The sequence below is a fragment of the Seriola dumerili genome, unplaced genomic scaffold, assembly GCF_002260705.1.
Source record: "Seriola dumerili isolate Sdu_G_001 unplaced genomic scaffold, Sdu_1.0 BDQW01000073.1, whole genome shotgun sequence".
In the NCBI taxonomy this organism is placed as follows: Eukaryota; Metazoa; Chordata; class Actinopteri; order Carangiformes; family Carangidae; genus Seriola; species Seriola dumerili.
Genome location: NW_019174328.1, coordinates 7,787,301 through 7,802,459, shown reverse-complemented (window position 1 = coordinate 7,802,459; position 15,159 = coordinate 7,787,301). Strand labels below are relative to the sequence as shown.

The window sequence follows — 15,159 nt, the reverse complement described above, 5'->3', positions numbered from 1 at the left end:
CACAACTGGTAGCGTAAACACATAACAAGCACACACCTTTGAGGTAAATAATTAAGATAATAGGCCTGTTGTTTATATTCCCATGGTTGGAAATAAGGGAAGTACACATGCGTTGATTTAAAGTTCCCGAGTTTTCAAATATGAATTCTATTGTGCTGAATTTAGTTAATTTCAGACTTGATGTTTTGTAGGGTATCTATCAAAAACTACAATTGTGAACATTACATGTAATACAAACTATATCCAGTTTTCAGTTACATCTTAGGCCTAATGGCAGAGCTGCTAGTCCACAGATTTGGAAAAGCATGGATGTGAATACAGGGTGGATCACAGTACCTCCAATAAAACATGAAGCAGGCTATATGGCTCATGAAGATTAAAATGTGTTGTACAGGAACCACTAGATTCCTTTATTATATTGACTTAAGTTGTACAAAACTACTTAAAACTTTTTCTTAACTTGAGAAGTATATAACAATATACTATTTATTTTGGTGGGCCACTTTTCCACCACCCTGCTTGTTATGCATATGGACATATACGAATTTTTTGGCCACTGTTCCTCTGCTTCTTGGATTTAAGAAAAATGAAAAATTTTCAAGGTTTATTTTTCGTTATTCCTGGCTATAAGCTCTTGAATAAACAAACAAGTGATGGTTATTATACTTTAACTACTTTGACCTCTGGAGTACCAAGAGTACATGAAAGCAACACAAATTCAACTAAAATGACACAACATGTTTTTCCTTCCAAAACAAGGTGACGGCATCAAACAGTAATCTTCCAGTTCTCATATGTCCAGTTTAATGGAGCTGCCTCATTCCCAGTGGTTAGGGTGTGTTACAGGCTGTTATAAAAAAAAAAAAAAAAAAAGTTATAGGCAATTTAAAATCCCAGTCTCCTCTAACTCCCAGAAATGCAGCACTAAAAGTTTAAGGATCATTACGGACCAGATTTAAGTGTTGAGCAAGCTCTTTATTTTGTTTCACATATTTATATGTGCTTTTGAACAGGTTACACTGTGAGAATACAAGTATTTTTTTTATCAGTTCAGGGGGCATTGGCAAATCCTTGTGATCAAAGGTTTGCTGGCAGGTGTAGACTGGAAAACAGGATGTTTAAATGCTCACAATCACTTCTAGGCTTTTCTTTCAGCTATTCGTGTCACTACTAGCCAGAGAGGTTCTATTTTACTGTAAACTTTAACTGTGCTCTGCCATGACTAATGAATCAGGTTGTCTAAGCACCAGTTACAGTATGTGCCAACCCCTCTATGACACCTCCCAGGAATCAGGTCTTATACGAGACACAAAAAAACTAGCTGCAGATTCAGTTTTCCAAATTTTGTGGAAAATAAAGATTTGTAACCTCTAAATAAATGCCTTTTTGTATATATATATATTTTTTTAGAAATTATATAGTACAATTACATCATGATTTGAAATGAGTGTATATTCATATTAACCCTTTTTATCCATACATATTACAACAAAAATTTAGAGACTTGTGTGCCACACAAGTGCACATCCACAATTACTTTGGTGATAAAAAGGACTTGTTACAGAGTAACTTCACAGAGACAGACTGACACCATTTTACGAGCTCCGACTTGTCCATCCTACCCTTTTTGTCTCGGCGAACACAGTTAATCAGTGCTTCAAGGGAGATTTCTTTTCCTTTCTCTTCTCCACTCCCAGAGGATTGAAAATTTTCCAAAATGAGGAATGAATTCAAGTGTGTCTTTGTTAGTTGTTCATTCAGGTTTTAAAGCCCTTCATTAGAGAAGCTTGTGATATATGCATGTGTTAAAAGGGGTATTATGCTGTATGTAGACATACAGGCCCCTTGGAACCACTTGCACAAATAATATCAAATTTGACCTAAAAAAAAACTAAAAAAAAATTCAAGCATAAAACAATACACGCATGTTGTAAAGCCTGGTGCCAAAGTCACACAATGACACAACACTCTGTACACATACAGCCACACCAACATTTGCTCTGTTCACCTGCTCCCACAGATAAGCAGTGAGAATGCAGCTTCATTTTCTCTCACATGTATGCTAAGCAGGAAAAGTACACACACTGATCAACAGGGTTTGGTCTTCAAGTCTTGACTTCAGTGAGTATTACCAACTTCAACTGTCGTCAGCTGTTTATCTTCCTCTGTCCCTTTTGGGGGAAAAGCTGTTTCTCTCCCACCCAGCTTGGACCAAAAGGTCAAGCAGCAGCTTCCGCGACAGTTTCAGAAAGCATTTTTAGCAAATCATGTTATTCATTAACTGGTGCTGTGACAAGGAAAAGGGGGAAAAAAAGAAGCTTCTTCAGACAAACATGTTACAGCCTCCATGCGGTTCATTTGTACTGCCACTGTCTGTCAGGGGAGGAATCTGAGGCTCATGTAGCCATCCTGTGGTTTGGTGACAGTGGTAGTGTTGGTACCAGGACGCTGCTGGGAGGCTCCACAGTCCAGCTCATCTCTGAAGGTGCCCTTTGTGATGCCAAATGGAGCCAGTGTTTTCAGGGCAGTTCTAGCGACCTTTGTTCTTTTTGGCATTCCCCTAAAGGAAACAAAAAAAACATACGGCTCAGTTCAACAAAAATTTATATCAAGTCATGTCCAGGATTGGTACAAAATTAAAAGCACCATGTTGCATTTAAGTGCAGTAAGCTGAGACAGCTCAGATTCGATTTGCATTCTATTTCAAAAACTGCAAACGTGCTGAGGCTGGTTTCTGGCCTTCAAGAGGAAATCATCACCTTAAGATCACCAGACGTGTTCTGTCCTGCAGCTTCCCAACATGCAGTCAAGTGTGCGCATACATGCAGGAACATGTGCGCTTAAAACAGGCCTCTGCACTTCTGTGGCTTCAACTTAATGACTTTTTCAGATGGTTCCAGCAGGTGCTTTTTTCATCAGACCCAGCAGCAACCACAACACCACAGATGACCTCCAGGTTCACCTCATAACTGACAGAAACTTTACAATGTCACATTTCACTGCCAGGCCAGAATTGATCCTTCATACTCCCTGAAGCCAGTGGTTTTTTATCACTCCTCTTTAGTGATGGAGCTTTTAGATTTATTTACATGGAGACTGACAGTATGTGACAGCTGAAAAACAAACCTGAGAGCAAGAGGGTTGAACAAAAAAAGAAAAAAAAAAGGAGACGCAACAGAAATCTGTCTCAAGTGTTGTACCTTGCTGCCAAGTTTAAGCGTGTCGATTTCCTCTCTCTGCTTGCTCAAAGTCTCATTCATGCTACACAGGTGGTCGCTCATCATGCTGAGCTGGTCTTCGTAGCTCCTCTTAGTCGTAGCCAGCTCATCCTGTATGACAAAAAAAACACAGTTCCAGTATGAGTTCTGAGGAGGCTGATGTCTACACTTAGATTGGAAGAGCTCTTTGGTAAAGAGACTGCATTTTACCTGCAAACGTGTGATGTTCTGATTGGCCAGTTTGACCTCCTCACTCAAGGTCTCCCGTGATTTTTCTGCAATGGCTAATCTCTTGGCCAAAGCTCGACACTAGAAAAGGAAAAAGGAAAGTAAACAACTTCTTCCCCTGATAGGTTTAATGTATGTCTATCACAGTTCAGAGATCTGTTTCAAAAGCTGCAACAAAGGGAGATATTTCCTTGAGCAATTTTAGGACAACATTAAAAGGTAAATACACACTTTGAAATATCTGAGATACTGTCTTCCTGTTGCTACTTCTGTTTCAGTTTCTATGCTCTGTAGCAAATTTAAGAAGCAGACAAAATATGGTTACGGTATGATTATAGGAAGAAATACTGGAGGGAACTATGCAAGTGACTGTTCTGTGCTAAATGTATTTGGCCGTCTAGTCGCGGTCAGAAGACTTTCCATATCTGTTCCCAGATGACATGTCAGAGAGGCTGTGTGCTCTGAAAAAGGTTTTTGCTGTAAGACAGTTAGTGAGATAAACATTCTAGTAAGGGTTTCACCTCAGAGTGAAAGTGCACAGCTTTGCTGTCTGAAATCTGGAGCTGGGTGGTGAGTTCTCCTACTCTGGTCATGTAGTGAGTCTTTATCAGCTGCTCCCTAGACTCCTCGTCTCCCACCTGACGACACAGACACAACATCCAGCTAGATAAGATTTTCCTCTCATGCTGCGAGGCATTATAATTTCAAATGTTTTTAAAAAATATATTTTTACATTTAGGAACTCTTCTTTTAAATATGCCAATTGGTTAAGTCTATGGCAACTCACATGTTCAACTGTAGGTGTGGTGCACAACATGCCAACCTGGAAACAACAATACAGATCAGAGAAACATGTCAGAGAGTGAATCATAGAACAGATGTTATAAAATCCACTTCAAGCACAGACAGGCCTCTAATACTACTAGGAAAAACTGGGCATACAAAAGATAACAACAATAAAACATAATACGCAAGTTGTACAGAGACTAGTGAGACAAACAGCCCTGGGTTGTGACTACGTTGTGGACTCTGTACTGACGTGCAGAAACAACAGTATTCTTCTATTCTGCCTCATCAGCACATTGGAAGTCTGAGTTTTATCAAGCAAAAACGTATTAAGCAGGGGAGCTACAAGAAAAGAATGATAATACTCCTTTTGTTGAGGCAAATCAGACACCGGTGCTATGGGCAAAAATTTTTCTCTGCAAGCAGAAAACAAACAGCAGCCAGTAGAGTGACTGTACCAGGCTGGTGCACAACGTAGTCTCTTTCCCTGCAGTTTTCTGCTCTGCCTCCGCTTCCTCATGGTTCTGTGCGAGTGTGCCGGCTGCAGCTGTTTGCGAGCTCGGACTTCCCCCTAGAGCTGCCGCAAGCTGCGCTTCCAGGTCTGCAATGCGCTGGTTCTCCTTTTCCAACCGCACCTTCCCCAGCTGGGCCTCCAGGAGCCAGTGCTCCTTCTCCTGCTCCAGCCGAGCGATCTTCTCCTGGCTCTGCTGCACCTGCGGGAGGCCAGTGGGGAGAGGAGAGGAGTGGACAGTGAGCTTATGGGAAGAGGGCTGAGCAGAGGTTGGAAGATGAAAGGGCAACAGTGTTTAGGAAGAAATGGGGAAACTATATGACAAAGAACAAAAATATTTCACAAGCTTAATCTGAAAAATAATTTACAGGCCAATATGAAAGATGGGACTGATTCTGCTATCCCAGGCTCTTTAGATTGTTCCAAAACCTGGAGGCTCAAATGGCAAAAGCCCAATAAGCTTGACCTTTATAGATCCATTTTATGACTTTGTACTTATAACAGTAAACTTGGTGCTGAAATGACAAACTTAAGAAGGTTAATATGGACCAAAGGACACAATTAAAAAAAAAAAAAAAAGACATTTCAATCTTGCTCAGGACAGAAAAAGCACAGCCTCAAGTGCCAAGATTCTCAATTTTTCACACCTTGTCCCTAAAGAACAGCTGTTTGCACTTCACACGAAATATCACATGACTGCATTGTATCATATTGAGAGACAGATTTCTGCACTTCTGTACAGTTCTGTACTTCTATGACCAACTTCTCCAATTCCTCTATATTTTTTCAGCAACTATTTACACTGTTGTTGTGCTGTTTCTACTTCTCCTGCATTTTCAGTTTGGTCTTTAATTGTAATGTGCCCCAAAAAACACAAAGCCACAATAAACATAATTGCATGTGGAACCATTTTGACTTTATCTCTGTTATTACACCACTGAGTTTAGGGCTGGCACACTGACTCATTCATGGTTATATTGTCCACATAACATTTACAGCCTGGTTGTTGGCCAGAAGTAAGCCGTTTCAAACTGAAAAGCAAAATATTCAAATGAATCAATTCAAAGGAAATAGTTTATAGAAAGAGTGTCTCCGTCGAGGGTCGTACCTGTTGCGTAAGTCCCTCCCTGCTCTCAGTGGAACTGGTTAGTATACGACGGTTGGACAGGGCTTCTCTGTATGGAACAGACTGTGGCCTGGGCTGAAATGAAAAACAAAACAAGCAGTAAAGTCAGTCATTTATTAACATTTATCAATAATTCATGAACATAAAATAGCAGGGAGATAAAACCAGATGGAACATATGAAATATTCACAAAGACTTCCTCATAAAAGAATGTTTTAAGAAGCGATTTGAAAGACTAGTTACTGATGTTTTCTTTATAGGCAGAGAGATCCGAACTCTGGGGGCTTTAACTGCAAAAGAATGGTCACCTTTTGTCACCAGCTGAGACCTGGGTAAACCCAGCAGACTTAAGATGATACTCACCTTTTTGATGGCATGGATATAGGCGGCTGCTTTCTTTTTGTTGGCCAGCATACTCTCTGCTTGCAAGGGGTTGAGGGTGACTGCGCCGCCTCTTGGACTGTAGCCTGAGGATGTGAAGAAGTCCAAGTTGTTGCTGAAGAAAGTAGCAATCTGCAACAAAACAGTGATATAATTATCACATATCATTCAAGGGACAGCGAACAAAACACTAATTAACGCTTACATTTCTCAACGCAGATTCTCTGCATTCTGTTTCGCCACAAATTAATCAGTGTGTTTACAGCAGAGAGATGACTCCACCACAAAGTGTCCATGGTAATAAATGTCTGAGCAATTAAGCTTTTGCCTGGAGAGATGATCACTCTCACAATACAGCTCACTCCACACTATGCATGCCAGCATGTTATTCGACGCTGCAACCCACCGGACTGTGCCTCCCATCAGCGCACACATCTCAGCCAATGGTTCACTTGATTCACAAAGAGAAATCATTTATCCCTTTACTCTGCCTGGGGAGCAGCTGTACAAACTGTGATTTGGACATCATCTTTGAACATTTAACCACTGCCCACCTGAGTCCTGCCGTTCAGTGCTATCACGTTAGAGGCAAATTACCAACATGATCCAGTTGCAGTGAAACCTCACTGCTACTCACAATTAAGCCTTTACTTATTACAGCTAACAAACAACACAAACTGCTTGGACACAGGATATACTGTATAAACCTGACTGCTGCCTGCCCTCTGTTGGTTGTACCTTGCCAGTGCTGCTGGTGAGCGAGCCCAGAGATCCCAGCAGGCACTCTGTGGTGGTACAGAGCTTCTGGGTGATGGTGGGCAGCTCCTGCTCTAAGCCAGCCTTCTGGTTGTAGTGCTTTGACATCTCTGGACACACAGGGAGAAAACAGCAGAGCAGGAGAGGCATTTAAAGCATCTGGCCCTTTTTTTGAGCTTCAGTATTTTCATAGTGTAAAACAGCAAGTACAGTTTACATTTGCTCACAATCACAAACAGAAAAAAGTACTCACCATATGTGTTGGCTTTTTTAAATGTTATAAAACGTTACAAAAACTGAGGAGGTGGTGCATTGTTATGGAAACAGAAAATGAGAATGACTTTTATGAATGGCAACAGCAGTTACGTGGTTTAACGAGGGACTAGTCTTGCTGTGTCACACTGGTCATTAATGGTTGTGGGTCAAAAGTGGCTCACAGTGCTGCTCACCTTTAACGGCATCGTGAAGACTGTGTAGGCAGGCAGCCAGCTGGGTGAAGACAGCTGAGGTGCTGCTCTGTGGCATGGCATCCTGCCGAACACCTGAGAAAACATTGCACCAATTAAAAAAAAGCATACCTTATCATCACTTAATGAGTCTTTCGGTCTTTAAAAATTGTCAAATTCAATATTTCTTAAAGAAAAAATTATTATTTACGTGCATTTGTAAAATAATCATTCCAATCTAGCATTAACTGGGATAAGTGACAGAGCTTTCAGGCAAAAAGAGCTCAAAAGTTAACATACTGGGTAAGGCCAAAAGGTTAATGTAGTTCTGCAGTTTCTCAAACACAGAAGTTACTCTCTTCATGTCACTCTGCAGCTCCTGGTTTTTCGCAGCAAGGGCAGCAGTACAAAGAGTCGCCTCACACTCTTCTTCCAGGCTGAAAGGAAAAGTGGAGATAGTCATCAGCCTCCTCCACTCCATTTCTCTATCAAAATCACACACACACACACACACACACACACACACACACACACACACACACACACACACACACACACACACACACACACACTGACCTTTTCAGCTGGTAGGGAAGAATCTTTTGCAGAAAGTGAGTGTATGAGGAGAAATTATCAGCAAAGCTCTTCAGCTTGACCACAGTCTCCTTCGATTCAACAAAAAACAAAAAACAAAAAAAAAAATACAATTAGTGGTTAATTTCAAACACGTAACCAAATATGCCTGTCTAAAAACCACTCACCAGCACTGTGACCGTGTCCTCAGTGATGCTTTGGTGTAACTGCAAAAAGCTGTCCTCCAGGGGGCGCACATAGGCTGCATTCTCATGAAGGTACTGAGAGAACTGGGTTAAGAGAAGAATTATGCTTCTGAGTTTGTACAGTAAATAATACTCCACATGCAGGACCAGTACTGACATCATATTTGACAGACTGTCTTTCCAGTGTTGTGTGGTGTTGTTGCCTTACCTTCTGGTTAAGAGGGGAGATGGGCTCAATGGAGGAGTCCCGGGGATAGATGTGGACTCTCTGCTCTGTGTAGGAGTGGAAGTTCAACAGAGCAGCAACCAAATCCTGAATAAAGCTCAGAGCCTGACCTGCCACATCCCGAGCCTTAAGCTGAATCCACAGAGAGAACACACAATCCAAAGAGCACTGTAATATTACTCTTGCTAAGACATAAAGCTGTATGAATTAATCTGTGACATATGGCATGTATCTAAGACATTATCACTACATTTGTGAATACTAAGTGTCCTTGGATATTCAAAAAAAGGATTATGAATGCTAAAAAGCTTAAAAAAATTTTTTTTTCAAGCTGGGTATGGCACTGAAAATTCAAACAAGAAGAATAAATGTTATAATTACTGGGGAAACAAAGACATGGGGCTGTAAATCCATTTGAACAATACACCCAGTAACATGTGGGTTTGTTTTCTTACTCACCTGGTGCCTTCGATTGTGTGGTGGTACATTCAGGCTGTTGTAGTCACTAAATTCTGCAGGACCAAACAAACAGAAGTTAAACCACCACTGAACTATACTGACTCAAAAAAACACAGCTTAAATGGTTTAGCCTCCTGCCTCCTTTCGCGCAATATTACGGTGTGGTGTAGCATTACACTATTTACTCCTGGGCAGAATGTTGTTACAGTATCAGTGACACAGACATCGGTTGCTCTCAAATAGATGTCTGCTCCGTAGCAGATTGTTTTTGTCCGAGTGATACTCACTGGTGTCATTGAAGGGCACTTTCTCCTGGATTACACTGCTGCTTTGTTTCACTTGTCTGTTCAGCTCTGACTGACACCGCCTCAACTGCTGCTGACTGCATAGACAGAGAGAACAGGAGATAAATAGATTAAAAGATGTATTTCAATGAATAAAACATAATATATTCAGTTTAAATTAAGTGTAAGAGTCAAAACTACAATGTGCAAAAGTGTGTAACCAAAGTTTACGTCAGAAACATGTCAGTTACACATTTCTATGTAGCTAACTTGTATGACAGTAAATCATAATCCAGTTCACCAAGATGAAGGATGCTGATATCTTTTTTTAACAGATATAAAGAAATATTTTTGTGTCTTTTTTCTACCAGTAACATGTACATGAACTATACTGTAACTCTATATCAATATGCACTTCCTGTAAAAGTCCCTCCATCACAATGGTGGATTAATTATTCTCAAAAGGTGAATAAAAACTAGATTTACCACTCCTCTGTTCGCATTCTGCACTCTTTTGCCTCCCTCTCCAGAGTCTGTGCTTTCACCTATCAGACAAAATGAAAGTACACATTTTAATGAACTCTAAATTAAAACTGACAATCACATAATGTTTTTCATCCTCCTCCTGGTAATCCTCACCTCTAAGCGTGCCTTGTCGCTCTGCAGCCGCTCAATCGTTTCCATGTACTTAGTGGTGAGTCCGTCCACAACAGCCTGGTGCTGCTCGGAGTCTTTCTCCAGCTCCTCCAGTCGTGCCCTCAGCTCAGCCTCCTGCCTCCTGTGCTGCTCATCTGCTTCATAGAACTAACGAGGACACAGCAGAGAACAGAGCCATCCCCCACTGCATTAACTTTAAATACTGTGTATGCAGAACAATGACAGGCCAGTATAAACATGACGTGGCTGCTTACTTGGATATGAAGTCGCTCATTCTCTTCTATCTTTTTCTGCAGGTCCTCATCAAAAACACTCTGGGTCTGCAGGCCATGCTGTGAGGGAGAATCCACTTTAGTCTGGAGGAAGTGGAGATAGAAGAAGGGTTGTTAATCTTGATCGTTTGGCACCACAAACATTAGTGTTTAATTACAATCTTTACCGAGTTTGCAAATTCTATAATCACTCTTAAAACTAATATTTTTGCTATCAAATTATATTTATGTCTATTACAAAAAATACACAATACATCCTGTACATCCTCCACACAACCGAGTAGCCACTCCCTTGTATTTCCCCCTCATGATCACCTTCCCCTTTTTGCCCTTGGCTTCACTAACAGCTAGCTCCTCTTGCAGCAGCTCCACTCTCTTGGCCAGCTGTTGGTTCCTGAAGCTAAGACTGTCCATCTCCTGCTCCTGCTTCCTCAGGCTCTGGTCCCTCTGCTTCAGCTGCTCCTGTAGAGGGAAAAATGGGTACAGTGACAAACACATGTCGAGCATAACATCGCTGTAAATGTCTTCCTGCAAACCAACACATCAAGTAAATCACTACCTCGAAATCATGATGAAATGATTCTGTGCTTTGATTGAAAAGGCACCATAACTAATAGAAACAAGTACTAGTCAGAATCTCAATTTGTTTTGCAGATATGAAAATGTAGATGGCTCTCATCATAATCACAGTGGAAACCACTTATTGTGACCACTGTAACAGTGATGTGGATGGATCAAAACCTTGAGGCAGAATCATTCCTTTACAAAGCTTCATTTTGGGTCTTTTCATACATGACAACATATGGGGGAAAAAAACTGTAGTACTGTTGTAGCCTACTACTGCAAGCTGTCATATGTTTAGGCTCTCCTCTAACTCATTTGGACTTGTTTTTTTAAGGGCAAATGTGTAATGACAGATAACAACTATTCCTGCCTGCTCGCCCAACACATGTTCTCCATGGGTGTGTCTCTCTTATTTTGCCCTCCTGTTCCAGCTCTGCTCCCATTTTTGGATTTTTAAGGTGCGTGATTATCATCCCCACTCTCTCAGAGCAGCAGGTATGTTATATGAGTGGAGTGTAATACTTTCACCCAGACCATTCAGACTTGGATCAGGAGAGTGCAACATGGCAATTTATGTTATTCCATCTTTAAATAAATAAATCGCAAAGCTGTCCATTTCATTCCCTTATATTCATGTAATAAACATACAAATGTCAATTAGATGGTAATATGCATGAGAAATAAAGAAAAAGAAAAAAAATTTGGTTATAATAATCATCCACTTATAGTGATCAATTTGAGCCCAGACAGATGTGATCACTACAAGCAGTTTCCAATATATTGTACTGTATTGTATTTTGCAATGTATTGTATTGTATTGTTTTCAATGTATGCTTTTAGACATGACTTTACCTTTAGGGAGGCAGAGTTGGCCTGTTCATCCACGACTCCCTTCTTCAACACCTGATTCTGGGCACGGAGCTGTGAAAAATGTTGAGACATAACAGATAACATAAAAAATTATCACTGGTCAGGACTGCGATGCACACATGTATCTATGTATCTATGTATGCCACATCTTCAGTCTGTTTTTACATTTAGCTTTACACAAAAAATGGTTACTATTTTTACATCCTATTCTACACCAAAATATTTATAACTCAAGCTCTTTACTCTGTGGTTAACAACCTGTAAGAAAATTGTATATTAACCACAATGTCAGTGTGTGTGACAGTTACGCAGTCAGCACTTTCTGAGCAGGATATGGTTCTTGGCTAACGGCAAGATCAGAGTTGAACAGGAAACAGCACATGCTCCCCGTGATGTCAGCTGACACAGAAACAAAGGGCACATACAGCTTGCAAGAGAAAACACAGGCTTTACTGTCACTTTACTGTCTCTAATTTAAAAAATGCCATTATAGCACTTGAACACAGGGTGTTCATTGGCAACTTGAAATGTCAAAATGTGGCAACTGCCATGTATCACCAGATGTACACCTGCCTGATATTTTCATAATCAAAACAATAGTAAATTGCAGCATGAACCACAATCCCACGAAATATCAAGTCTTGTATCACAACGTTAATATCATATGACTATACTCAAACAAACTTAAACCTTTAGATAAAAAAATTAGACATTATAACCTTATCAATAGTAGAATTTATTTATTAGTTATGGCTAGGTGTGCCCCAACGACTGAGTATATTTCTTTGCTCTATCAGTCTGAAAAATATCTGTCACTGGTTTTAGATGCATGAATCATTAAAAGATGGCTAACGCTAACAACACATCTGCAGCTTCTGTCTCCTTCCTCCTCGTCATAACTGTATGTGTATCATTGACAACCAACTTTAATCTATCGACATAAAAATGAGCAGACATGGTTGAGTGTTTTACCTTTGAGTACTCCTGAGCCAGCTTGCTGTATTTTGTTTGCAGGTCTGTAACGTTAGCCATTGTCGTTGGAAACGTTATCCCGTCGCTAACCGTTGATGCTAGATAACGTTATCCTAGCTAGCCCGGTTAGCCGATGGTTGTCCGGTTAGCTTGTCCAAACCCTGGCTTCACACTGTCCGCTGCTTGAAATGTTGACGGTTGACACGGTGAGCTATACGCAACTCAGGTGGGCTAGCTCGCTGTCACGCTGTCCGTTACTTGGTACAACCGACCACGGATACATTGTGACAGATGAACTGTCATGAGTCCCGGGGGAAGAAGCAGTTGCTAGTCATCTGATTTACAATGATTTCTGAAGCAGGATGTTACTCCGAGTTGACAGCGATGCTTTCTTTACGTTAGCACTGCTAGCTGTGACAGAGCCGGCTAGCTAGCTCACTAGCCGAGAGCTAACTAGCTATGTAGCAAAACAAATCCCGACACCGAGTAACACATGTAGGCTAGGTCAGTGTATGTGACAGCAGTCGTGTAACCGCTGCCTCCGCAAATAGTATCAGAGAGGGAGTGTAGCTGCTGCTAAGCTACTGAAACAGCTTTAATAATCAATTCATCTAAACGAATACTTTCATTTTCTAACACGCAAAATCCTCCCCCTCGAATGAGATCCAACCACAGACTAAAGTACAGAGGTCAGAGTTCAGAAAACAGAAAAGTGGTGAGCTGCTGTAAAGAGGGCGCCGTCTAGTGTTTGACTGTCTCGAAAGGTAGGTAGGTAGGTCGGTAGGTAGGTAGGTAGATAGATAGATAGATAGATAGATAGATAGATCTGCATAAAGACCTCTTATATTATTTTAATACTTGCATATATTTTGCAGTGTATTTTTACACTGAATACTTCTATGACCACTGTAGATATCAATAATTCATTAATGAGGGGGGATCAAATTAAAAGGAAAAAAATAAACAAGACATGTGTACATTTTGTAACATTACACTGGTGATATATACTGTAACCTAAGAAGATACTTTAATATATTTTACATTTGTATTTTACGGGCAATTATAGGGAGGTCTGGATGTGATTTTAGTATGACGCAAAATTATATTACTGTTATTCATCCTTTCCTCTCCTTACGTTTTCCAGTAAGAGACTTAATGCCATTTACAATTAAGAGATGTGATGTCACTGATAAATTATTTACTGCTGAGTTTGAGTCTGGTAAGGGTGGCATTAACAAAAACCAGGTCAAAAAATAACAAGTGGGTTGCAGCACTGTCAAGGATAGTCTCAGTGAGTTCCCTTTAAAACGCACATGACCTCGTTTAGACTAGAAGTGAAACGACATGTTGCTAATGCAGCCATCACTGCTCAAATCCGACACGATTAATTTCACCTAATCCATAATAATCTCTTTATACTTTCACCAGAGTATTGCTATCTCTTTAAAGAAATCATAACTGAGGAGTTCCTATTCTACCAGCTGTTAAATTTGTAACATGTTAAGTATTCACAAAAGGGTTGAATGTTTTGTACCAAAGAAAGACATTTCCTCTGCTGCTGTCTCTCTATTCCTGATCTTAAATGCATACAGGCAAAACACAAACTCTCTCACACGCACACCACAGCCAGTGGCTCCAGCATTGTCTGGTTGCCTGGCAACTGTCGGCGTGGCGTGGTTGCTAGGGCCGTGTGGGAGGGGGGGAGGTGATGCTGCTCTGATTTCCAGCTGAATTGAGGCAGTCAGTAGGGAGAAGCCCCCCTCTTCCAGTCGACACACAGGACTCTATTGAACAATAGAGCTGTGCCAATGGGCCTGAGGCTAGTCAGACAAGCCCTTGTTCAGGGTCACACTGTGTTCATCCCACAGTCCTCCATGACTAATTAACTTACAGCGAAGAGTGTCGTAGAGGACATCTGATGATGCATCCATCACTGGCACAGCCCTGGAATCTACATTAATGTGAGGTGCATTTCTGGCAGCCTGCCATGTTGGTGCATTCAAAAAGACGCGCAGTAGAAAAAGGAAAAGTGTGGTGAAGCCGCCACACGTGGTGCTGAGCACAGCTTGTGCAGTCAAAGTGGCAGTGAACTGCTGGACATGGTGGGAAATATTTGCCAGCTGTAATGTGGTTATGTGAAAACTGAGACACCGGCCACATGGAGAGGTAGCTATTCTAAAGAACAGGCATTATACACCAGAATGTGGCCTTCACAGCAGGTGGCAATGTTGATCAAAAATTTTGCCAGTGTAGGCTACTAATGTAAAGTGATGGCATTCTTCTGTTGTGGAGGAGAGTTTGGAGGGCAAAAAACATGTCAAGTCTTATTTGCGGTGATAAAACGATAAAGTTGAGCTGCAGCTCAGACGAGAACAAAAAGATTCTCACAATAATAACAAGAACAGGTTTTTATTAATATTTTGTAATACCATATATAATGCAATTGCATATCTTTGGCGAAAATAAATCTTATAAACATTTTATCAACAGAGGTTAGCATACAAAAACCAAAAGGTGTGTCGGTCTAAGAGACATGGCAGACAACTGACACAAACTGATACTGGGTTGGCAGCTTTGTCAAATGCAACAATGTTCATCATACCCATAGGAACTGCAACAGAATT

The 15,159-nt window shown here is 40.8% G+C and overlaps 1 protein-coding gene across 2 annotated transcripts; it reads right to left on the bottom strand.

Moving 5' to 3' along the window:
- Window positions 1-954: 954 nt before the first annotated feature.
- On the bottom strand, window positions 955-13,197 carry ppp1r21 (protein phosphatase 1 regulatory subunit 21). Of its 2 annotated transcripts, none has more exons than XM_022743853.1 (22): window positions 12,536-13,197; window positions 11,546-11,614; window positions 10,445-10,591; window positions 10,112-10,213; window positions 9,840-10,004; window positions 9,687-9,745; window positions 9,204-9,298; window positions 8,917-8,969; window positions 8,440-8,589; window positions 8,214-8,315; window positions 8,029-8,117; window positions 7,753-7,889; window positions 7,456-7,548; window positions 6,989-7,116; window positions 6,233-6,382; window positions 5,852-5,944; window positions 4,691-5,002; window positions 4,234-4,269; window positions 3,968-4,084; window positions 3,429-3,527; window positions 3,201-3,329; window positions 955-2,560 (listed from the first exon to the last, which is right to left on the bottom strand). In XM_022743853.1, exons 1-22 carry the CDS (start codon window positions 12,593-12,595, stop codon window positions 2,531-2,533), a joined length of 2,415 nt encoding a protein of 804 aa, XP_022599574.1. In that variant the 5' UTR covers window positions 12,596-13,197; the 3' UTR covers window positions 955-2,530. The 2 variants fall into 2 exon arrangements, with proteins under 2 accessions (XP_022599574.1, XP_022599575.1); XM_022743854.1 differs by having other exon boundaries at window positions 4,691-4,945.
- Between the last annotated feature and the right edge of the window lie 1,962 nt (window positions 13,198-15,159).

Bases quoted from the DNA above. Each gene is read 5' to 3' on its own strand.
- ppp1r21 (XM_022743853.1), bottom strand. From the start codon at position 12,595: ATGGCTAACGTTACAGACCTGCAAACAAAATACAGCAAGCTGGCTCAG. The intron at 7,549-7,752 runs GTATGTTAACTT...ATGTTTTCTCAG, and splicing joins TAACCTTTTGGCCTTACCCA to GTGTTCGGCAGGATGCCATG. The intron at 7,117-7,455 runs GTGAGCAGCACT...CTGTGTGTCCAG, and splicing joins TCTTCACGATGCCGTTAAAG to AGATGTCAAAGCACTACAAC.